At 42.6% G+C, this 25,891-nt stretch overlaps 2 protein-coding genes across 2 annotated transcripts in view; one reads left to right on the top strand and one right to left on the bottom strand.

Moving 5' to 3' along the window:
* LOC132382966 (GTP-binding protein 1-like) overlaps window positions 1-25,891 on the top strand; it is a 46,257-nt gene that overhangs the window by 17,525 nt on the left and 2,841 nt on the right. Inside the window, exons 3-11 of the mRNA XM_059953583.1 lie at window positions 284-464; window positions 1,899-2,247; window positions 7,579-7,702; window positions 13,274-13,388; window positions 14,036-14,180; window positions 19,452-19,634; window positions 21,768-21,903; window positions 23,744-23,922; window positions 25,618-25,797. Of these exons, the coding sequence (XP_059809566.1) occupies window positions 284-464; window positions 1,899-2,247; window positions 7,579-7,702; window positions 13,274-13,388; window positions 14,036-14,180; window positions 19,452-19,634; window positions 21,768-21,903; window positions 23,744-23,922; window positions 25,618-25,797 (1,592 nt within the window). The remainder of the gene's footprint in view (window positions 1-283; window positions 465-1,898; window positions 2,248-7,578; window positions 7,703-13,273; window positions 13,389-14,035; window positions 14,181-19,451; window positions 19,635-21,767; window positions 21,904-23,743; window positions 23,923-25,617; window positions 25,798-25,891) is intronic.
* The window catches only part of LOC132382967 (epsin-2-like), a 66,079-nt gene continuing 62,101 nt past the window's right edge, over window positions 21,914-25,891 (bottom strand). The window contains exon 12 of the mRNA XM_059953585.1: window positions 21,914-23,217. Coding sequence (XP_059809568.1) covers window positions 23,173-23,217 — 45 coding nt within the window. The 3' untranslated portion in view covers window positions 21,914-23,172. The remainder of the gene's footprint in view (window positions 23,218-25,891) is intronic.

Below are 25,891 nucleotides of genomic sequence, written 5' to 3'. Positions count from 1 at the left end.
TTCAGCTCTTGGTTTGAAATCTCTGGCCAGAAAACTGCAACAAGCACCCATCTTCAATTAATGTCACATGGCTGATCGCTATGTGAGTAAACTAAGCTCTACACTTTCATTTTTCCTTCAGTCCTAATCTTAATTTTTTTTTAATACGGCTGGCAGTGTGACTGGGTCATTTTTTTTAGTTCCTTCTGGAAACAAAACCATACAATTACAGAAGGAAAATCAATGTACAGGGCAGTAAAGCAGCCCCGGCCTGCTCCGTTTAATCCCTGGGTTCTCATTCCAGATGGCAAGAACTACGGACTGAATGATGATGACATCGAAGCATCTGTGGCAACCGTTAAGAGTCTGTCTGAGCAGATCTACTCTGATCTGATCCTTCTACGTGAGCGCCAGGAGGCGGGTGGGAAAGTAGCTGACTACTTGGTGCGCAAACGAGTCGGGGAGAATGATTTTTTGGAGGTCAGGTAAGGAATTGAAGGCAAAACCTGATTTTAAAAAAATGGAGACAATGGGAAGCTTAAAATATTCGGGTCAAGCTGTGCCTGTTGTTGGGGCAGAGTGCACATGAAATACCAACAATTCTTTTCATTTATGTTTATTGAGAGATACAGGCCCTTTTGGCTGAACAATCATGTGCTGAACAATTATGCCCATGTGTCCAATTAACCTACAACCCCGTACATTTTTTTGAAATACTGGAGCACCCAGAGAAAATCCACACAGTCATTGGGAGAGCATACAAACTTCTTGCAGACAGCGGCAGTATTGAATGCTGGATGCAGGAGCTATAACAGTGTTTCACTAACTGTAGCTTTTGGGATTTAGGAAAAATTGCTGCTTATGTTTATTCCTCATTCGTACATTCTGGAAAAATCTGGATTACATTTGTCGTACAGTTCATTTGTTGCTGCTGCCTTGTGGATGCTTGGGAGATGATCTAGTTTTATACCAGATATCGAGTGTCACTCAGGCAATTCAAATTACCTTTTCCACCCATCTCTTTCCCCTCCCCCCCACTTTTTCATTTGGACATCTTTGCCCCTTCCCTTTCAGTCCTGAAGAAGGGTCTTGGCCTGAAATGTCGACTGTTTGCTCTTTTCCATAGATGCTACTTGACCTGCTCTGTTCCTCCAGCATGTTGTGTGTTGCTTTGGATTTAAGCCGATTTTTCTCGTGTTTAGCTTTATACCTTGCTCTGGAACATGTGAAAAAGTCCATGCTAATGGTTGAAGGTTAACCAATTAAGTTTTAAGTGTTTGTTACCATTTAAACCTGGGATTCTTCAGTGCAGATGATGAGAAACAAGGCACTCGTGCATTTCTACTGCACTTTCTAGACACTCCAAAGCACTTCATGGCCAGTGAAGTCCTTTTAAGTGCAGTCACTGTTGTAGGAAATCTGGCAGTTGTCCAGGAAATGATCAGTTATTTTTATTTATGTAATGTTGGTTGAGGGCTAGACATCTGCCACTACACCAAGGAGAGCTCCCCTACTGCTTTATAAAATCTTGTCTACCTGGATAAACAATTGAACACAGAGCATTACCTCAGCTGTAGCACTCCCTGTAGCCCTGGTGTATAGTATTTCCATTTCTGGAATAAATCTACCCACGACCAATTAAGTCCCATGCTATCCACTGTTGATGGACAAACCAAAATGTAAAGCAGCTTACAGACTGCTCAGGTAGGAAAGCAAATTCTGATTTTTTTGTTGGAAATTTTAACAAAAAATACAAGACTATAAATACTTAGCAAAACAAGTAGCACTTGCGGAGAGAGAAAAATAGAATTAAAATTTTGAATTTGGAATCTATTGTTAGACTAACTTTGGCACTCATTTTTGATTTCAGCACACCTTGCGGCCTGCAGTTATTAGAATTGTTTACTTTCTTTTCTCAGGGTGGCAGTGGTTGGGAACGTGGATGCTGGTAAGAGCACATTATTGGGTGTCTTAACGCATGGTGAGCTCGACAACGGACGAGGATTTGCACGTCAGAAGCTTTTCCGACACAAGCATGAGGTTGAATCTGGGAGGACGAGCAGTGTCGGCAACGACATTCTGGGCTTTGACAGCACTGGCGACGTGGTGAACAAGCCAGACAGCCATGGCGGAGGGCTAGATTGGACAAAAATCTGTGAGAAATCCAGCAAAGTTATCACCTTCATTGATCTAGCAGGACACGAAAAATACCTGAAGACAACTGTGTTTGGAATGACAGGGCACTTACCAGACTTTTGCATGCTAATGGTAAGAGTTTGGAACCAGGCTAGTTTTCATGCAGGGCCTTGATGTCTCAAACAACTTCACAACCAACAGTGCGCTCTGTGAAATGCTAGTCGTTGTTAGGCAAGCCAGGAGCTAATTTTGCACAAATGGGTTCCAAAGACTTTTTAGTTGTATTGGTGAAAGGGTAAAGATTGTTTTGAAGTTGAGAGAATTTGTATTCAAAACAATGGCAATTTTCACATCTATCTAAAAGATGGTAGATGTTGTGACACATCTAAAATGTACTCAGTACTGCACTGGATTGGCACATGGGCCACTTTATTATCTACCTACTGTACCTAATGAAGAGGCCACTGAGTGTATGTTCGTGATCTGCTGCTGCTGTAGCCCATCCACTTAAAGGTTTGACGTAATGTGTGTTTAGAGTTGGCTCTTCTGCACACCACAGCTATAATGTGTAATTATTTGAACTCCTTCCTGTCAGCTTGAACCGGTGTGGCCATTGTGCCCTGACCTCTCATTAACGAGGCATTTTCTCCCATAGAACTGCCCCTGCTTTTGTTTCTTGCACCATTCTCTGTACTATCTAGAGACTGTACCAACAACCCTTCCATGGTTAATGCCACTTGGATCACATTTCTTTCCCATTCTGATATTGGGTCTGAACAACAACTGAACCTCTTGACCATGTTGGCATGCTTTATGTATTGAGTTGCTGCCACGTGATTGGCTGATTAGATACTTGCATTAATGAGTTGGTGTACCTAATAAAGTGGCCACTGGGTGCATATATTCAAAGGTGTTGATGGGGGAATTGAAGCTTAACTTTGAGATGATAGTGAAGTTGTAGTTAGTAAAGGGAACTTCTGCTAAAGTTTTGAACTTTTGATTTTCATTACTTCTCTGCCCAGAGACTGACAGGAGCGAGTTTACCATGTTGGCACTGGTTTACTATCCTCAGATTTTTACCTGGTAAACGTTGGCCACTAGGTAAGAATGGTAAAATCGGTAAAATCATGGGATAGTAGTCTGTGGGCAAATAACACCTCAGCTTGGTCCCATTTTTGTCTGATTCTAGACAGGCACATTTCAAAAGGTTAGGCACCATTGCTAACCATATGCGCCCTAGCAATAAATGTGGTGATGTGAAGAAGGGAGGCGAATATGTCCACCGTTCCTGCGAAGGTAGCAAGATGGGGTTGACGGGCTTTTTTTTGTTAAAAAGTATGAGATATAATTTTATGCTCTGTGTCTCAGTACCACACATAAAATGTTGGAGGAACTCAGCAGGTCAGGCAGCATCTGTGGAAATGAGTAAACAGTCGACATTTTGAACTGAGACCCTTCAGGATTGGAAAGCAAGGGGGTAGATGCCAAGAGGAGAAGGTGGGAGGAAGAGAAGGAGGGCTAGCCAGAAGGTGATAAGTGAAGTCAGGAGTGGGCGAGGGTGGGGGTGGGGGTTGGATTAAGCTGGGAGGTGTTGGGTGGAAAAGGTGGAGAAGAAGGAATATGATAGGAGAGGGACCGGGGGGGGGGGGGGGGGGGAGGAGGAGCAGCAGGGGGAGGTGATCAGCAAGTGAGAAGAAAAGGTAAGAGGCCTGAGTGGAAATTAGAAGGGTGAGGTGAAAAATTACCAGAGTGAGAAATGGATATTCATGCCATCAGGTTGGCGGCTCCCTAGACAGGATATAAGATGTTGCTCCTTCACCCTGAGAGATGCCTCATTGTGGAACAAGAGGAGGCCATGGACGGATATGTCGGAATGGGAGTAGAAATTAAAATGTTTTTTTGTGGATGGAATGGAGGTGCTCGAAAAAGCAGTCCTCCAATTTATGTTGGGTCTCACAATGCAGAGGAGACCACATTGGAAGCACCGGATGGCCCCAATAGATTTGCAGGTGAAATGCCTCACCGAGGAGAACTTGGGAGCATTGAATGGAGGTGAGAGAGGGAGTGAATGGGCCGGTCTGGCACTACTTTTGCTGTCAGGGTTATGACTGGATGGGAGATCAGTGGGGAGGGACGAAGGGACAAGGAAATCATAGAGCAATCCCTGCGGAAACTGGTGGATGGGGGGACGCGGGGAGGTAAAGATGTGTTAGGATCTTTTTGAAGATGGAGAATGATATGTTGGATGCAATGGCTCATGGGGTTGTAGGCAAGGGCAAGAGGAGCTCTATTCCTGTTAAGGTGCTGAGAAGGTGGGGTGACTGCGGATGTCCAGGAAATGGAGGAGGTGCTGGTGAGAGCAGCATCGATGGCGGAGGAAAGAAAACCACATTCTTTGAAGGAGAACTTCTCTGATATCCTCCAAAGCATCAGAATGCCCTCCTTCTTCAGATAGAATACACGAGCAGGAAGATTATTAGAAATATAAAGAAACATTAGTTAGTATTGGGTACACTTTATTCCAGCAGAGAATGAACAAAATATTTATCAACATGTCATTAGGGGCTGGAAAAAAATTCCAGTCATGAGCAAGATTGGAGCGAAAGAGGTTGAGGGTTTCTGGAGATTTACATAATTTGAAGACCATGATTTCCTTAGCAGCATGTAAAAGCATGTGGTTTTGTTACTGAAACACCCTGATAAACCGTGACTTTGGTGTTTATACAATAATCCTCTGACTGCACAGTTGCAGACAGAACCCTTTCTTCAAGATAAGATTGGATTATGAGGGAAAAGAGGTTGAGGTTTCTCATTACATTCAAAAAGTACTTCAGTGTGCACTTGACAGGAAGTCCACAGACCCATTGATGAAAGGTGGAATTAGGATAGGTAGTTCTTTCAAAAGTAATTCTTCAAGAATTCCATAATTTGTCTTCTGTTGAGATTGGTAACAATGTCTAGGCAAAGGTTGTCCTTAAGAGAGGGGCTTTGCAGGCAGGTGTGCAGTTGGAAAGCTATTGTGTAAACACTATCATATTTTGGGAGGTTTAGACAATGTTAGATTGTGAGATGGTTTTTCACCTAACTTCCAGTGTTGAGCCTATCCTCCGAGTGTACACAGTGAGTCACACAAAATAAACCATTGAGTTTTTACCTGGCCTCTGTACCAACTTGTGCATGAAGTAAGCATTGGGCAAGTGTTTAGAACCTGTTGTACCTGATGGGCAAAACTCGGATTGTAACCACAGGTAACAACCAAATGCAAATAGATTCTCAGAATACAACATAATGTGAAACTAAGTTTGAGGCTTGTTCAAAGTTGAGACCTTCTAGAAGTGATTGGTCAGTGCCGGAGGATGAGAGGTGACTTGAGGATGAGAGGTGTATAAGATGATGAGAGGCATTGATCATGTGGATAGTCAGAGGCTTTTTCCCAGGGCTGAAATGGTTGCCACAAGAGGACACAGGTTTAAGGTGCTGGGGAGTAGGTACAGAGGAGATGTCAGGGTTAAGTTTTTTTACTCAGAGAGTGATGAGTGCATGGAATGGGCTGCCGGCAACGGTGGTGGAGGCGGATACGATAGGGTCTTTTAAGAGATTTTTGGATAGGTACATGGAGCTTAGAAAAATAGAGGGCTATAGGTAAGCCTAGTAATTTCTAAGGTAGGGACATGTTCGGCACAACTTTGTGGGCCAAAAGGCCTGTATTGTGCTGTAGGTTTTCTATGTTTCTAAATTTAATTTTAGAAATGAAGCAGCTCTGGAGAGGGCATGTGCTATCATGAGAGGCTGGATAAACTTGGGTTTTCTCTGGAGAGGTGGAGGATGAGGGGAGATCTGATAGATGTTTACATTATGAGAGGCATAGACTGAGTAGAGAGGAGTATCTGTTCCCCAGCTCTGAAATATTAATACCAGTGGGCGTGTATTGAAGGTGAGAGGGTCGTAGTTTCAAAGGGAATGTGAGAGGCAAGTTTTTTTTTCACTCAGTGGTGGATGCCTAGAATGTGTTGCCTGGTAGAGGCAAATACATTAGAGGCTTTTAAGAAAAGTTTAGATAAGCACATGGATGTAAGGAGGAAGGGATATGGACACTGTAGGAATTAGTGTATGGAGGGTTTAGCTGGGTGTGATCTTTTCTTATGCTCTACTGTACTGTTCTATGGTAAAGTTTCATTAGGGCTGCACTTTGCAGCACCAACTGTAAGACGGGGGTTCAGTTCCCACCACTAAGGAGTTAGTGCGGTTTCGCCATGTCCACACAGATTTCCTCTGGGGTGCTCTGGTTCCCCCCCCCCCCCACTCCAAAGATGTGCGGGTTAGGATCAGTGAGTTCTGGGCGGTATGTTGGCATCAAAAGCATGGCAACACTCGCAGCTGCCCACGCACAATCCTCGTTGCGTAAAATCAAACAAATGCATTTCACTGCATGTTTTGACATGCATGTGGCATATAAAGCTAATCTTAAAAATTATAAATGTTAAAACAAACTGATTTTGTAACTGTAATTTTGTTTTTTAAAAAAAACTTGCATGTTCGCAAGTCTCCATTTTGTTAAGGAAATGATGGCATGGTGGCACAGCTAACGGCTGCTGCCTGTGTTCTTGTGACCCACATTCAGTCCTGATGTAACAGAGGGGTCAAATTTCCTTCCAGGCCCCAAGAATGTATATGTGAGTAGGTCTCTGTAAATTGCCTCGTGTGTAGGTGAGTGGTAAAATCTGGGGGGTGAGGTTGATAGGAATATGGGATGATAAAATGTGTTCAGGTAGGAATGATGTCAAAAGAGATGGTTGGGATGAACTTGTGGGCCTGTTTCCTGGCAGTACATCAGAGCTCTGAAATCTGCTGTTCTACTTGTTCTGGCCATTGTTTCAGCAAACCCTTAAATGTTGTTGAACATTCTTTGAAATGATTCAGCAAGTCACTCTGGCTGTGGGCAACTAACGAGGTGCGACCATTGCTAGCCTTCTCAGCATTGCTCATGCTTTCCTGAAATAGAGCAGAATTTAAAAACTGTAGCGGCCACTTTCAGAGAGAAAGATCAGCTCTATTTGTCACACACATTGAAACATGCGGTGAAATGCATTCTCTGTGTCAAGTCAGCGAGGATGGTGCTGGGCAGCCCACTGGTGTCACCACGGTATTTCCTCTTATGGAAGTGCCGACTGTTTTTAGTGGACTGAAGTTGGGCGTGTTAGAGGTCAGAGAGGGTAAATTAGCTATTCCTTAAACAGCCAGTTACCTTAGCAAACTGAGAATGTAGACGATGAAAGGAGAAGATTTGAAACTTGCCATTCAAGCTCCAACTTTGCAACTGTGGAGAAAGTGTCAGGAGCTCGAGTGGTAGGGAAGGAACTTCCAATTATCTTGTGCTACTTGATGTGTCCAAAGGGGAGTTGGGTCTTTGTACTGAAATCTTAACTGCTCCATTCTGACTGGGTATAATTTTATTTCTTAAAGGTTGGCAGCAATGCAGGAATTGTGGGCATGACAAAAGAACATCTAGGGCTGGCACTGGCACTCAATGTTCCTGTCTTTGTTGTGGTGACTAAGATCGACATGTGCCCATCTAATATTTTGCAAGGTAAGAAGGGAGATTATCACTCTCTGTTTCATATGTCAAACTCAAGGCCCGCGGGCCAGATTTGACCCGCGGTGGAATTATCTTTGGCCCGCGAGATAATATCTAATTACTATTAAAGCTGGCCCCAGTAATCGAAGCACCTATGGCGTATGATATGGCTAATGCTGAGTTTATTCAGGTACCAGGTTTTCAGGGTTTTTAGTGTTTATTCGGTTTCCCTGGTTTATTTCCTGAATATCATTAATGAATTTTTTTCTATTAGAGCTGGCCCGTCGGTATATTGCACACACCACCAATACTACAAATCCCACAATGCACTGCCAGTGCATTGCTCGCGCTTGCCTTACTCTCTCATCAGCATCCTTATGGCGCTAGTCACGTGTGGTCAACTTTCAGCTATCCCTCACCCCAAAAATGGCTGAACGAAAGGTGGACTTTGAAAACAGGGGTTTTCAAGGCAGGTGGGAGGCAGAGTATATGTTCGCAGATATAAAGGGCAAACCTGTTTGTCTTGTGTGCGGAGAGTGTGTGGCTGTAATTAAAGAATATAACGTAAGACGACACTATGAAACGAAACACCACGACAAATACAAGCATCTGGACAAGAAACAGAAACCCGCGATGTGTGGTCAAAAGAGTGGATTGGTGGGCAGGATCCGGGAGAAGATGCGGGAGGAAAATGGCGCAGGTGAGCTGACAGCTTATCATTGCATCATACACCAGGAATCGTTGTGTGGCAAAGCCTTGAAAATGGAACATATAATGAGCACCATAACATGAGCAGTTAACTTCATAAGAGCCAAAGGTTTAAATCACCGCGAGTTCAAGTCGTTTCTGGAGGAGTTGGGTTCAGAATATAATGATTTGCCCTGTCACACAGAGGTGCGATGGTTAAGCCAAGGAAAAGTGCTGAAAAGATGTTTCGAGTTGCATGAGGAGATCTGTCAGTTCATGGAAAGCAAAGGGAAAGACACAACAGAGCTCTAGGATAAAAAGTTGCTTTGTGAAATGGCGTTTCTGTGTGACATCACGAGCCATCTCAATGCGCTCAACCTGCAGCTTCAGGGGTGGGGTCGTGTGATCACAGACATGTACGCTGCAGTGAGGGCTTTTAAAACCAAGCTGCGCCTGTGGGAGACGCAGATGCAGCAAGAAAACTTGAGCCATTATCCGTGTTGCCGAACTATGAAAGAGCAGGTTTCTACCGCAGTGTTCCCACGTGCAAAGTTTGCTGAAAAACTTAGCATACTTGGTGCCGACTTCACACGGCGATTTGCCGACTTTGAAGCCCAAAAAAGCAGGTTTGAACTGCTCAGTAATCCATTTGCAGCTGACGTGGAAAGCGCACCAACCAACATACAAATGGAGCTGATTGAACTCCAATGTAGTGACACACTCAAGGCAAAGTATGACTCGGTGGGCGCTGCACAGTTTCTACGTTTCATTCCCGACACAATGCCCCAGCTACGTACCCAAGCTGCTCAAATGCTCTCTGTTTGGCAGCACGTATCTGTGTGAACAACTGTTCTCTTTGATGAAGATAAACAAGACATCACACAGGAGTTGTCTTTCTGATGAACACCTTCACTCAATTCTGAGGATTTCCTCAGCTCAGAGCCTGACTCCAAACATTGATGAACTTGCATCCAAGATGAGATGCCAAGTATCTGGCTTAGGCTAGTGTGAATCACAGAGTGTTGGCCTGTGGAAAAATGTCTTCATTAGAAATTACTCCGGAAAAGCTGCGGATAAAGCCATAAGAAATAAATGCAACTGATTTTTTATTTAATGTTCAATGTTTTTGTAGGCAATAACCTAAGCTTTGTTAGTTCCAGGTTAATATGTGTAATAAATTCATTTCAATAATTTTGCAATAAACGCTGAACCAGTCCGGCCCTCGACTTGTACCGATTTTTAAAATTTTGGCCCACTGTGTATTTGAGTTTGACGCCCCTGTGTTAGGTCTACATTTGTGTTTGCTAATGCTTGATTTCAAACGGTTTATTAATGGAAAAGGTATGGAAATAGCATTGTTTCTTTCTCGTTGCCTACTTTCTTGTAATCTATGTCTGTAAGTTAATACCAATCAAAAAGAATGCTTGCTAGGCAATCTGCTTCATAAAAAAACGAAATTCGTAAAGTGAAACAATTTTAGACATAGCAGAGACTGAGACACATGAGAGCAGGTTGAAAAAATGAAGGCAACGAAAGCTGTGGGAGCATGCGCGCGTGCACAACTGATCTGGCCCGCATGAAGTCGCATTTTTCTCAATCCGGCTCGTGACCTAAAATGAGTTTGACACCCCTGCTCAATTTGATTCATTTGTAAATAAACTGGTTTCTTATTTGCATCTTTCTGTGGTTGGTGTGCCTAAACAAGAGGCCACTGTTGTTAGTATGTATGTATGTATGCCATCACTGTTTACTGTCAGAGCAGCCTCCTTTGGGTCTCAAAGGCTGTTCAAGATGGTAATGGTGACCAACAGCGACAAAGTACGGGTCGCTCACAAAACTAGATATTCTAGTACAGGGATTCCCAACCTGGGGTCCAGACCCCTCAGTTAATGGTAGGGATCCATGGCTGAAAGGTTGGGAACCCATGTTCTAGTTGATGTACTTCTGAATTACGATAGCTGCAGGAAACAGTCTGTAATTTCCCTTTAAGGGATGTACATTTTGAACCAACTTAACTGGCGCGTTTGCGTTCTCCCGGGGGTTTCAGTGAACCAGACTCACGAGAGCCAGGACAACCATTGCTGGGGGTGGATGCTTTGTCAAGGCCTGATAGCAGAAGAGGAACCTGTTACTCCATTACTCGAGCAAGATTAAAATTGTTGAGGCCCGAGAGTGGAAAACAAAACAGATTTTCAGCACATTTGCCCTGTGTTTTACCCGTCAGATGGGAGGTGCAGGAGTCTTGGTCCTACGCTGCCAGGTTCAGGAGAATTTGTTGCCCTGTGACTATTGGGCTTGCGGGTGGGCTTCATTCACCTTAGCGCTGAACTGGTTCTGCAGTTGTAGGCTCACTTTTGTAGATTCTGCAGTTTATGCTCCATGTGTTTTGATAACTTCTTTTACTAGCATATTGAATTTGTGGCAGTCTTTGTGTTTTTTCATAAATTTGAGTACACCACTTTCATGTGACTTGACAAAGGTGGTCAATGTGGGGGCTTGGGGCTTGAATTGGTATTAAAATTTTTCAATTACTTTCCCATTCTTTGGAAAATACTTCCATCTGTAAACTTGTTTCCGAGTTGTACAAAACTGCTTCATAGTTCCCAATGTGTTATTACAGACAGAATCATTGCTCAAACATTCTGTTTCAGATAGTTCGTTCTGCTTTAATATGGAAATTACATTTCTAAGAAACCTTGCATTATGGAAATCATGTTACTAAAACTAGAGGTTCAAACTCTTAAGTTATTTTTATTACAGGCTTTAAAATATTTAATAGTGATGTTTATTTTGTTAATGCTTAATTCTAAAGGCATCTAGAATGTGAGGTGTGGGGAGGTGAGAGTGTTATGTTACATTATGTAATAAAAGTATTGTTGCAGATTTGTCAGTCGAAGCAGTTAGTTTTTTTTGTTGGTTTCCATTGGCTTCCCCAGTGAAACTAGCAGCCTGTTTGTAAAAGACAATGGCTTCTCTTTACTGTGGGGGGTTACATGTAAACAGTTCATACCAAGATTTTTCTCCTTCTAAAACAGCTTTACTTTCTCTGCTTATCGGTTTCCAGAGTAACTGTAGTTCTGTAGTATGTATTAAGTATTCACTTGAATTGTATTTCTTCCCCATTCTGATGTTTGGTCTGAACAGCAACTGAATGTCTTGACCATGTCTGCATGTTTTTATGCATTGAGTTGTTGACACATAGGTGTACCTAATAAAGTGGCCACTGAGTTTGTCTGTCTTGTTTTATGTAATATTGTTGTACATTATCCGGCCATAAGATGTAGAGCAGAATTAAATCATTTGGCCCAACAAGTCAGCTCTGCCATTTCATCACGTCAGATCCATTTCCCTCTCAGCCCCAATCTCCTGCCTTCGTGCCCTGACTAATCAAGAATCTATCAACCTCAACTTAAATACATCTGGCCTCCACAGCTGGCTGTGGCAATAAATTCTAGAGAAATTCCTCCTCATCTGCTTTCTAAATATTCTGAGGGTGTGTCCTCTGGCCTTGGACTCTGCCATTGTTCTCTGGTATTAGACTCCTCCACCATTGGAAACATCCTCTCTAAATCCACTTGTGTATACGGGTAGTCCCCGAGTTATGAACATCCGACTTACGGACAACTCATACTTATGAACCGAGGAAGGAGAATGCCGTCCGCCATTTTAAGTTGTTGCTGTTGACATTGTGTTGAGTGTTTAACTTTGTATTTGGTTTAAATTTTTCTTAGTAAGATTCACCCTGACCCCCCCCCCCGGTTCCATTCGGCTATTGGCACAGTGGGATCAGCACCGGGTTGGAGAACAGAGGTTCCCAAGTTCGATCTAGTGACAGACTACTCCCGTGCCGGGTTGATGTCGATCCAGTGACTCCCGTACCATCTGTGCCGGGTTGATGTCGAGCTCACAACTCAACCTTGTAAAAAAACACTGCCACCTCCAGTTTAAATTCCCACGCAGAATATTGTGGAGAATCAAATACCCAAACCCAGCACAGCCCCCACTTGTCCCATTTAGCCTCTCTCAGTGCTGTGGTCCTTAGGACCCAGCAGACCTCGGGAGCCGGCAGAGCTCGGGACCTGCCACCTGCAGTATTTCTTTTCCATTGACGGGAAGCGATCGCGATTGAAAATAAAGAGGAAATAATAAAGCGTTTGGAAAGAGGTGAAACACCATTGGTCATTGGAAAAGCGTTAAGCTAGTCGGTCAACGATCGGAACAATTTCAAAGGATAAAGAGTAAAGTGAGATTAATGGAACGTGAAAAGCCCTGCCCCAATGAAAGCTACAATTATTACTAAGCAACGCAGTGGTTTAGTACGTTTCTTAAGTGTTTTATATGTATAGAAAGGTAAAATATATACTATATAGTCAGACAAACGTTTGACTAACTGATGCTAAATGATACTGGATGTACTTGTTCCGACTTGCGTACAAAGACGGACTCAGGAAAGGAACTCGTACGTAACCCAGGGACTGTCTGTATATAAATTATACGTCCAGTTGTGTAATTTTAATGCAATGATAATTGATCTTGTGGCCTTATTGTATTTTTAAGAGGGAATGCAGAATATGTTTGACATCTTATGACCATGATGAACTGTTGTAGAAGTCACTTTGATTTTTAAGAAAGGCAGACTTGTATAAGGAATACTCTTAATAGCCATGCCTGGTCAGGTTAATTGGGTTTGCATCATCAAAGAATCCCAGAGACGGAATAAGAAAGACTTTTAGTGATTGGAAGGGTTGAGTGTTTACAGTAGGGGGAATCCATGAGGTAGGGAGCTAGTAGCTTGGAGGTGATAGGGATCGAGAGTGATGTGTCATGTGCCAGTAGTGATAGTACTGTGTAATTCTAGTGGAATGTGTTTTAGTTTTGTCCCTTATCATTAACCAGAAACGCTAAAGTTGCTGCAGAGGCTGCTGAAGTCCCCAGGCTGCAGGAAGATCCCTGTCCTGGTTCAAAACAAGGACGATGTGATTGTAACAGCATCAAACTTCAGCTCTGAGAGGTAACCGTGTTGCTTCAGCTAATGGGGCTTTGTTTTTATAAACTGTCAACCCTTTTAATTTCCTTTTAAAAGTGGTAACTTGCTGGCAGATGATCCAATGACATAGCACCATGGCCTGTGAACATCAGTGGGTTGATCTAACATTGAGTGTTGTTTAGAAGCTTGTTCAATGAGCCATTTCACATGAGCTTCAGTGGGGTTGGCTTAGCCCTCTTCCACAAGGGAATTTTTTTGGTCTGCCATGAGGTTGTGGTTGAGTAACACATTCAATTTTTATTATACAATGGTTAATTTTTGCTAATTCCCTGTGATCCTGGATATCTAACATTCTCTCTGCCTGGGAGTATCTTTGCTTAAATAAGTCAAACTGCCTTAAGTGGCTTGTTGATTTAATACAGTGAGTTGAAGGGATTTGAATAGACTGAGCACACTAGAAAAGTGTCGCTTATTGTACCTTGTTAGCACAAAAGGAAGTGCCTAAAATGGTGGTCAGAGGTAGTTGCTGACCAATTATCTTACAAGCACCTACCTCACTTTGGTTTTGGTCTTCATTCTTTATGTCTAGATCTTAATGCTTAAATTTTCTTTGCCTCCTAAATGTTCTTTGTCTCCCTGTAACCCAGCATTTTCCTTGTCCTCTGCCTCAGGATGTGCCCGATTTTCCAGATCTCCAATGTGACAGGAGAGAACCTGGATCTCTTGAAGATGTTCCTGAACCTGTTGTCACCACGGACAAGTTTCAAAGAGGATGAGCCAGCAGAGTTTCAAATTGATGACACCTACTCCGTTCCGGTGAGATCTTCATTGTTGAGTAGAGGTGGGAGTGGGGAATTAACAAGAAACCATCCATAATTCCCTACTTGACATCTCATGAATCAAACCATCTTTAACACAGTAAAATGCACTTTCTTGAAGTGTTAATTTTTTTTAGTCAATGGTTCATTGGTTTCACTTAATATCAGAATGTATACAACCTAAAATTCTTGCTCTTCACAGTCATCCATGAAACAGAAGAATAACCACAAAGAAAGAATGACAGAAAAATGTTAAAGCCCAAAGCCCCCCCCCCCCCCCCCCCACACACACAAGCAGCAGCAAAGCCTCAACCCTTCCCACTCCCACTCCCCCCACCTGCCTCGGCAAAACTGTCAGACGTGCAAGCAATAGCAAAGCTCCCAAGGAGACCATGAATCTGCAGAGCATCAAAAACAACCGTTTACCCCAATAGCTCAACATGCCACGGGCCCTCTCACTAAGAGGGAGAGACAGGAATCGCTCCTGCCATAGCGAGGGGGGAGGCCAACAGCTCACTGTTTTGATTTTAGTCTATAGCATCACTTATTTCAACAGCAGCGTACACTGCTATCTCAATGTTCTGATCTCCTGCGATGCTTCAGTCAGTGACACTGGCAAGGAATCTGTTTGTCCACAGGACCACATCCCAAAGGTGCACATCTTCCAGGCTGCTCCTGGAGATATTGGAAACTCTAGGCCACTAATAGAAGAGGTGTATGCAGTGGAATAGGACTGTTTCTGTCATCTGAACCCCTGAGCATTGTGCAGGGGTTCCAAAGGACTGTATCAAAGATTAGCTTTATGTGCAACAGGTTTATCAAAACATACAATGAAATGTGTTTACGTCAAATCAACGTGGATTATCCTGGGGAAAGGATGTAAGTGTCATCAAATTTCTGGCACCAATATAGTATGCCCACAATCTAACTAACCCTAAATGTGCTTCTTTGGAATGTGGGATGAAACCGGAGCATCCAGAGGAAACACATGCAGTTATGAGGAGAACATACAAACTTCTTACAGACGACAGAAGTTAACCTGAAGACTTTGTGCAGCACTATAAGGCATACATTTACAGTACTGAGCAAAAGTCTTGGGCACTTACAGCTAGAGTATTTAAGACTTTTGCGCAGTACTGTATTTGTCGATGTGGAGCAGAAAGTGAGTTTGTAAATCTAGCGGGAGCAAAGGATGTTGGGAATGGCGATGATGGAGCGCTGCGGGAGGGCAGTGGGACGGGGCAAAGTAGTGCCAGAGGTGAGGGGTGGCACGGGTGCAGACACACCCATCCAGGCAAAGTCATTTGATTCCAAACATTTAGTTTATTGATCATTACAGAATGTTTCTCTGGTGCTTCCTGTTCTCTCTCTCCCCTTTCCCTGCCCCCTTCTCCCTCTCCGTTCACAACAGAGACCCTATCAGTATCAGGTTTACCATTCATGTATCTCATGAAATGTTTTTTGTGGCAGCATCAACGTTCACTCTAACTTGTAGTGACCAGTGTGCGCAAAAATCTTATGCTGTGCAATTTTTTGCCCAGTGACAACAATGTGCGTGCACTGAATTTTTAAGTGGAAGTAAACCTGAAGCTATTCCAAGGATAATTCATTGCTTAAAAGAAATAAAATAATACACATCAGTCTTATTTCTGAGATACTATACAACAGCATTAATAATATCAATCTTTTCACGTATTAAAGTTGTTTGAAATGGTCAGACAAAGCATATAAAATCACAAATCTCACGTTCCTGATCTCATGAGCTTTCAGTGCAGCAGTTTCTACTGTTTCATTAAGATATATCCCTTTCAATGAATTAGTAGTTCTTATGTGCTTCATGCCCTTGGCTTTTTTGGAATTCAACAGTGAATCAATAATTTCTTCAATAAAAACAGCATAAATAAGCCAGTTCTAAGATCTGCAGACACGTTGTTAACACTGTCCACACACATCAGAAACCAGAAAGAGAAATGCGATTGTACAATCATGAAGTGTACTTAACATGCTAATGAGGTAGAGGGTGACAACCTTTAGTGCGCAGTTTAAATTCCTTTGTGCGCTAGTAGTAAAAGATTTGTGTACGCACCTTGGCGGGAACGCTGGGCAACTGTACACTGCAATACATAATATTACTATAATACCTAAATGACAAGTAACATCTGAGCCAAATGTCATGGGCATTGTTCATCTCCAAAGAACATCCTCTCAGCATCTATTTGCATCTTAATTGTATTAATGCTCACCATCAAGATCCTGTCACTGTTAATGACAAATTTAACTAGGCCGGCCATACACATGCTGATTGCAAGAACAAGTCAGTTACCAAGTATTCTGTAATGACATGTCTTCTGCCAGTCAGCACAGCACAAATCACGGAGCGTGATGGAATACTGCCCTCTTGCCTAGATGAGTGCAGTTCCAACAGTACTCTAACCTGACAATTACAAACCAAATCAAGTTTGCTGATGACACAACACTGGCTGGCCTCAACAACGATGACAAAACAGCATACAGAGAGGAGATAGACTGGCTAGTAGAATGGTACGAGCTCACCAACTTGAGTCTCAGATGTCGACAAGACCAAAGAGGTGATGGAATATCAATAGAATATAGAAAGGTGCAGGCTAACCGCTCCTTACTGCACATAAATGGCTCCTCCTTGGAGAGTTAAGAGCACCAAGTTTCTGGGAGTACACATTATGGATGATTTCAACTGGTCCCTCAATTACACCTGGTCAAAAAATAAAATCACAGCAGCGTCTCCAATCTGAGGAGGTTGAGGCAAGTGAGGATCCTCCAATTTTAACTTTTACAAGAGAGTCATTGATAGTGTCCTGACCAGTTGTATCACACTGGCATGGGAATTGCAAGGCTTCTAAGCACAAGTCCCTACAAACATTATGAGGACTGCTGAGAGGATCATCAGGGTCTCTCTTCAGGAGCACCACGTATGTAGGATCTCTTACATCTGTCGCACAATCTCTTTGACCCTCTCTTTCTCACCCCCCCCCCACCTCCCCAGGCCATAAGTGTACTGAACTCCCTGCCACTACCTAGCATTATACCTTTTACTTTTTAACTTGTATGAACCTTGCTGTTAATTTATTTCTGGTAATATTATTGTTATTTATGCTGTGTTTGTGCAGCTTGGTCTGCAGGAATGTTGTCTCCATTGGCAGTATACATGTTTACAGTTGAATTACAATTAACTTGAATTTGAGGGTAGCTGGTTTACTCGGTCTATCATCCACCAGTGATGCAGCATGTATCACCCGCAAAATGTATTGCAGCAGCTTGCAGAGGCTACCATGATGCCTACCAATCCTGTGAACTCTGAAGGATTTGAGCAACAGGTTCATGGGAACGCTACCTGCACTTCTCTTTAAGTCTTAAATAGTCTTGATATAGAAAAATACAATTTCTTTATTGTCACTAGTGTGGCATGTGGCCAAGTGGTTAAGGCGTTGGTCTAGCGATCTGAAGGTCGTGAGTTCGAGCCCCGGCCGAGGCAGCATGTTGTGTCCTTCAGCAAGGCTGTTAACCACACATTGCTCCAGTCTATGCAGCTGAAAATGGATACTGGCAAAATGCTGGGGGTTAACCTTGCGATAGACTGGCGTCCTATCCGGGGGGAGGAAGTCTCGTACTCTCAGTCGCCTTATGCCACAGAAACCGGCATAAGCACCGGCCTCGTGAGCCTATAAGGCTCGGGACAGACTTTAACTTTAACTTGACTGTCTAAGTCAAAGCTCAAAATAAATTATTAAAGTATATATATGTCACCATATACTAATTTGAGATTCATTTTCTTGTGGGCATTCACAGTAAATACAAAGAAACACAGAATCAATGAAGAACTACACACAAATGACAACAAATTGTGCAAATACAAAAAGAAAAGTGAAATAATCATAATAGGTAAAAAGTAATAAATAACATTGAGAACATGAGTTGTTGAGTTCTTGAAAATGAGTCCATAGGTTGTGGGATCAGCTCTGTGTTGAGGTGAGTGAAGTTACTCACACTGGTTCAGGAGCCTGATGATAATGGGATAGTAACTGTCCATGAACCTGGTGTGGTGGCATCCAAGGCACCAGTATCTCCTCTCTGATGGCAGCAGTAAGAAGAGAGAATGGACTGGATGGTGGGGGTCCTAGATGTTGGCTGCAGCTTTCCTGCAACAGCCTTCCTTGTAGATGTGCTCAGTGGTGGGGAGGGCTTTACCTGTATCCTTTCGAGGACATTGGTGTTTCCATAACAGGCTGCAATGCAACCAGTCAGGGTACTCTCCACTGTGCATCTATAAATGTCTATACTGAGACTAAAATCCAGGAAGTCTATACTTAGAGCATAGTACATAACAGGCTCTTTGGCACAAAATGGTGTGCTGACCTTTTAACCTACATTTCTGTCCTGGGTAAAGAGGTGATTGCTGTCCCCTTTATCCATGCTTCTGCTCAGCAGTGTGGGAGTTATTCTGCTAGGATTAGAACATTCGAGATGACTTAGCAGCACGTTTCCCACAGCGAATGGAGACAAATGCTGATTTTGACAGTTATGCCCACCTCCAATTCTTAATTTTAAAAAACTAAATAAAATTGGACACCAAGCCGGGGGATGAATTGTATAGATGAAAAGCTTGCAATATTGAAAATTTTTAAGAAGCATGGAAGGAATGAGGTAAAGACTTTTCAGAGGATTCCAGAACTTGGGAGTCCAGCCACTAGAGGCATAAACTTGAACTGCAGTAAACCTTGGCTTGCTGAAGGGAATATTCCAGAGAAAGGCTCTGGAAAATAGAGCAAAACCCTTTGGCTCATGATGTTATGCTGAACTAGTAATTATTGTTTGGTTATACTAATCCCGTCTGCCCTCACTATGTCCATATTCCTCCATTCTCGTAAAATTCACATGCCTATCTAAGAGCTGATTTGCCTGGCATTCAATGCACCAGCCACACTGCTATTAAACAAAGCAGCAGAAAATGGGTGATTAACTAAAACTATTGAATCCTTCCTATGTTCTACAGCGAACATTTCTGACATTGCAAAACTTTAACTTGTCCCTTTAGGCCTGGTTAAGGGGTGAGGTAAGTGCTCAATATTTATGGTGAAACTCTTACCTAAGTAGGGCTTTGGCAAAGTGCCTTGTGAAAATATGTGAAGCTGTGGCTTATCTTTGTTGGGAAATTATTAATGACTGGGTTTCCTTGACAGTTGCCATTAACTCACAATCCCTGCAGTGCTCCCACTTTATATTTTTTTTCTAGGGTGTTGGGACAGTGGTATCTGGAACCACACTGCGAGGTCTTATTCGACTGAATGACATTTTGCTGCTAGGACCTGACCCGCTGGGGAACTTCATACCCATCGCAGTGAAGTCTATCCACAGGAAACGAATGCCAGTCCGTGAAGTGCGAGGTGGCCAAACTGCTTCCTTTGCTTTGAAGAAGGTATTTGATACTTGCTGTATGCAGTTACTAACATTTCACCAATGTTCAGGATACCAAGGTCCATTTCTTCCATCATGTACCACCTGATGCACGGTCTGAATGTATAAACAGTCCCTCCAATTTTGCAGATCTAAAATTTGTGACATATTTGGTGTGCTGCTCCACAAGCTTCTGTGCATAATTGACCTCTGAACACATCGGAACAAACATCAGTAAATTCTCTTTACTCCTAAGGGTGTGGTTGTGTTGAAATGGAACAGGACAAGATTTGTATGAAGCACAAAATGCCAATTGTGATGTCTGCTTGGAATGGGCAGATTCTCTGCTACATATTTTGTGCTTATCTGTTTTTTGTAAATTCTTCCTTGAGGTTTACCACTCCTCATTCAGAGTTTTCACTCTGATTGGAGAAGGTCATGAATTCTTAATCAGTTACCAAATTGACTTAGAATTACGGAGGCAGCTGGCTTAACATAGGGTGACTGCTTGAGTTAGAAATTCGCCCTTGGAGAATTCACAGATCACCACCCAAAAAATTTGAGATTGAGATTAAAATTTGGTTGAATGGCAGAGTAGACTCAATGGACTGAATGGCCTAATTCTGTTGCTTATAGTAGAAAATTTGCACTTGCAGAATTTATTTTGGGAAGGGGATCAACTCTTTTCTTGATGCTCACAGATGACATGGCTTCTCATTACAGAAGATCATGATAGAGCCCATTCTCTAGTCTAGAAACACAAAACCCTCCCTCCCCATAACACGGGTTGCCTGTATTTGCCACTCACATAATTGCTAAGTAAAATGAATCTGTGGCAATTACTTTTGGAGAAGCTGTCCCAAACTACAACTATACCAAGTCACCCGGACACACGGGCTATTGTGAAATGGGGAAGAGAATAATTTCTGCTCACAGAAAAATAAAAAAATATATTTAGACTATTTTGGAGGACGACAAATGATTTAGTAGGTTAACAGTAGACCAACTGCAGGCTGACAAAATGGGGACTGGGTACAATCCTCCCTTTATTAGGGAGGGATTTGTGACAATCAGGAAGTAGATATTTTCATATTTGGCTTGTATTGTGGGGGCAAGTATGATTATGGTGTTCAATAGAAACTGGGTAAATACATGAAATGAAGAAATTCTCAGGGCCAGCCACAGGGAGAACTGAATTGTTTTAGCACAGTGTCCTACATATGATAGGTAAAATGGCCTCCAACAGTCCTGAAATCTTTCCGTGGCTCTGGAGTGTAAAAATTGTAGAAAAGTCTGTCTTCTGCTGAACCCTATGAGGAGTGCAGAGTTAGAATGCAGTCAGGAAGTCACTAATAGGTGACTGACTAGAAGCTCAGGGTTTCACTTGTATATGGAGAAGTGGAATTGTCAGTATTTTTGGGATAATATCACGGGAAAATGGAAATGTCTATTTCCCATTTCCTGATAGTTCCTAATCCTTCCCAAAATAAGTAAGGATTATTACCTTTTATTACAAGAAAGATAACAATCTTTATTTTTGGGAAGGAATAGGGACAATGGGGGTGAACATTTTCATATTTGATTCATTTATAATTTAAAGTTTTCTCTTCCCCTTTCACATTCCTGAATCCCAGCTTTTACTAGAGAAAAGAGCCTCATTCTGTATGGTTGTATTTGATGTCATCTTCCTGCTGTAGGTCACCTAAGGGATGAGAAGGGAGCTAGCAGCTGAGGATGCAACTCCTGGCTTTCTTTGCAAATGATGATTCCATGTAACTGTTTGTGTGGTTGGACTGGGGGGGGGGGGGTGTGAAGAGACCACATCCAAGGAGAATAATATGAGGAGAAAGTCATAAAATTCATCTAGTCCCTGGGTTAAATATTTTGGAGCCTGCACTTTCATAAAAAAATGATTTGAAATATTTTCAATAATTAGATTCAATCATTGCTCCATTGGCCAATGAGCCAGATTTGGAAATAAGAGAATTTAAAGTTGGATTTGGTAAAATGTCATTGGAAGGGGTGTTTGTCTCCACCTCTGCTTCAGTTTGTGGTTCTTGATCATTCTCTACCCTAAAACCACAGCAGAACCCCCACCAACTCTATTGTGTGCTTCAAATGTTGTGGAAATTAATGGAACACAATTTCTGCTCAGATTAAGCGATCGTCCATCCGAAAGGGAATGGTGATGGTCTCTCCAAAACTGAATCCTCAGGCTTCCTGGGAATTTGAAGGAGAAATTCTGGTGCTACACCATCCGACAACCATCAGTCCCCGCTACCAGGCCATGGGTAAGCAAACTGGATGGAACTTGCTTTGCAGTATTCCCATCACCATTCTCCACCCGCACCCCGAGTTGGGAATGATTTGTTTGTGGCAGATGCTCGAGTTTCAAAGGGTCAGGAAGGGGTGAAGTTAGTTTCTCAAGGTAGAATCTTTGTGCAGACTCCAAACCAAGTACTGGGGCATAATCCAAACTGAAACTCCCAGTACTGCACTACAGGTTGAGTACCGTTTATCTGAAATGCTTGGGGCTGGAAGTGTTTTTGATTTTGGAATATATAATATAGCTTGGGAGCGCCATCATTTCCAACTACCGGTAAACAGTCTTTTATTGTTCATCACTTAACAATAAAGTTATTTCATATCATTAATATAATGAAAATATAATGTGGTTAGGGTAACAAAAGCAGCACGGCAGCATTGGGAGAGAATACCTGAATCAACTGTTGAACAACGGCAGGCTTTTGTTCTCCACCTTTGACGCTGTGTTTTGTTTAAAGTTACAGTACAATGTATTTGTATTGTTTTCAGTTTTAGGTAAGGTATTAAAAAAAAATCAGCATCGTAGGCTTATGCTGGTGTTAGAATTTTGTGATCAGCAGATGCTTTAAAAGTTGGATGCCCTTTTCTTGAATTTCTGCAACCAGCCTGCCATACAATCACAATTACCTTCAATGTTCAGCTGTCACGATAGATCTTTGCTTGCTTCATGATCAGCATACTGTTAAGCAGTATATGTTCACTCCGACGCTGATAGATGATCAAGATCTTCATTTTTCACTTTATGCAGTTTTTCTATTTTTCACTAACTTCTGTTCATTACGTATGTGAGATCACTTCTCAGTAGAGTATGTTGCACAGAGGCCTGCGCATCACTTGGGAACCTTCCGGAAGCTTTGTGGAATTTTCCATCTGTGACATGTCATCACCAAAGAAAAAAAAATTTGGATTTTGGAGGTTTTTGGATTTTGGAATGTCGGATAATGGGTACTCAACTTGTATTGGGGTGTTGTTTGAAGTGAGCCATTGACCTGTTAATACACCCAGTGGCCACTTGATTAGGTACACCTGCTTGTTAATGCAAGTAGCTGATCAGCCAATCATGTGGCAGCAACTCAATGCATAAACACATGCAGACATGGTTGAGGTTCAGTTGTTTAGACAAAGCATCAGAATGGGGAAGAAACTTGATCTCAGCGATTCTGACTGTGGAATGACTGTTGAATATCTCAAACTGCTGATCTCCTGGGATTTTCACACACAGCAGTCTCTAGAGTTCACAGAGGATGGTGTGATAAAAACAAATCCAGTGAGTGGCTGTTCTGTGGGAGGAAATGCAGTGTTAATGAGAGAGGTCAGAGAAGAATGGCCAGACTGGTTAAAGTGGACAGGAACGCAATAGTAACTCAAATAACCATGTGTTACAACAGTGGTGTACAAAAGAGCATCTCTGAATGCACAGCCTGTTGAAACTTGAAGTGAATGGGCTACAGCAGCAGACCATGAACATACTCTCAGTGCCCACTATTAGGTACAGGATTTGTGTAATATAGTGGCCACTGAGTGTGTTTGCTTGTTGGAAATTACTTGAGCGATATTTGAAGAGCAGGAGAGTTCCGACTGGAATCATGGGCTAATGTTATAAAATTGAACTGGGTAATATATTAAACTTATGGGAGTTTGTGTTCAAAATGGGTGCTGATTCTCCTGTACCATTGACAAGAAGTTTGACAATGAAGCATGTTGGGTTCTCCTGAGGCTGTGAAATGTCACATATAAACTACCTCCATAATAAATCTGCACTGTGTCTGTGTATGCCGGGTTCATTTAACTCCTTCTCATAAACAGTGCACTGTGGCAGTATTAGGCAGACGGCCACTATTCTGTCCATGAGCAAAGACTGCCTGCGCACCGGGGACAAAGCCACTGTTCACTTCCGCTTCATTAAAACTCCTGAGTACCTGCACACCGATCAACGCCTTGTTTTCCGAGAGGGCCGGACCAAAGCTGTGGGGACTATAACTAAGGTAGGAGTTGCCTTACTGGGTTACAGCAGGCTTTCAGCACCAGGGTGGGATCTGCAGTTTATACATAAACCAGAGCCCAAAAGCACCTGTGGTTCAAATGGAAATCTTATACACAAGCAAATTTGTATTTTGTGATTCATCTGCCTGTGACACAGAATGAATCTTTTATGAACTTTCTTTGGCTTTCAATACCTGCCTATTTTAAATAGAGCACCATGAGTTCCCCTCAAAAGAAAATCAGGAGGTCAAGCAGTACCGTAGAAAGAGTTAATATTGCAGGTCGATGCATCTGAATGTTTTTGGCATTTTCTGTTTTTATTTCTGATTTCCAGCAGAGATTTGATTTTGTATTCAGATTCATTTTATGATGTTCATCCCATGTACATTGAAACATACACCTAAGTGTGTAGGCTGCCATTAGTCTCGATAGACCATGGATTTGTGCCTTGGAAAGTTTCCAGGGCACAAGCCTGGGTGGGGTTTTTCTTAATGGAAGATAGGCAGTTGCCCAAGCTGCAAGTCTCCCCTCTCCATGCCACCAATGTTGTCCAAGGGAAGGGCATTAGACCGAAGTGTATCATTTGTGTTAATAACCAAAAGATTTTTCACTTGGGTTTCCACTTGCCACCCTGTCCTCTCTTGAAAGTAACATAAGGTAATGAGCCCTTTCAATGGTTCCACTATCAATTCGATCATGGCTGCTCTTGCCTCGCTCCTCCAGACATGTTTACCCATTACAGGTCCACACCCAAGTTATAGCAGTGTCCCGTTCCGGTGAATTGTTTGCAAGATGAACAGTTTGCAAGTCGGAATTGAGTTCCCACATGTCAGAAGACACCTGCATCACTTTGCAAAGCCATAGTGCCAGTCTCCCAAAGGGAAAAGAGTTTATACGTTCTTCCTGTGCCCATGTCTTTCCTCTGGCTGCTTCCAATTTCTCCCACATTCCAAGGACCTCCAGGTTAGTAGGGTAATTGGGTGGCTTGTTGATCTGGAAGGGTCTATACTGTGTTTTATCTCTAAATAAAATTTTATAATGTACAGGCTGTGCGTAACTTGTGCATTCACAAATTGGAGAAGACCCGTATAAATTCTTTAATTCTTTGAAGATGCTTCCTGGTTTTACTTCTGAATAGCCCAACTCTTAAATAATGCCTCAATTCATAATTCTTAAATAGAGGATGTAATTGCTCTTATATTTACAGTATAAAGTCCCAGTTAATATTTTAAGCCTTCAGTAGATCATCTTGTATACATGAGGGAGCATGAACCTAGGCTTACAAACCTTGTAGTTCAGCCATTAACCTATGGACCTGATGTGGCACTGCACACCAACAGGTGTTTATGGACAGACTTTACAGTTACCACACAGGACGGCTGAAGTCATAGGTTGTGGCACTGTCGCTTGGTAACAGGACAGGATCTAAGACGGCTAATTCAACTACCTCAGCCTCGAGTGTTTAGCCATTGACATATTTTCATTGTTTGAATAACTTGCATCTCAGCATCTGGTTTGCTCAATCATTGTGGGATAACAGATCCATGCTAATACAGGGTAGTGTTGGGTTGCAGGAAGTGGTAGGATTGATGTGTGGTTCCAAACATGATATGTGCCATTGAGTGGCTTTGGGCAATGTTCTCATCAGCCCAGTGGAATATTTATGTTGACTGACTCGAGCTTCCTTTGCAAACCAGCTAATCCAGACAACGAACACATCGCCCTCCAACACCAAGCCGCTCCAGCTGAAGATGCAGTCGACAAAGAAAGGTTCCACAGTGAAGAAGGAGGAGGCACCGACAGCAGCAAGCTCGACTCTTGATGAAGGCCTGTCCTCGGGACAGGCAGCAGCCTTGCATGCACTGAACCAGTCTCAGGTAGGGCGATGTCTGGGTTGAAAATCTGCCCCCATCATGTGTGACCCTAGAGGATGATTGACCACAACTATACAGACACTTCAGGCCCCCCCCC

This window comes from Hypanus sabinus, chromosome 29, assembly GCF_030144855.1.
Source record: "Hypanus sabinus isolate sHypSab1 chromosome 29, sHypSab1.hap1, whole genome shotgun sequence".
NCBI classification, from domain to species: Eukaryota; Metazoa; Chordata; class Chondrichthyes; order Myliobatiformes; family Dasyatidae; genus Hypanus; species Hypanus sabinus.
Note: the sequence above shows the minus strand (reverse complement) of the source record. Positions and strands in the feature narration are given on the sequence as shown.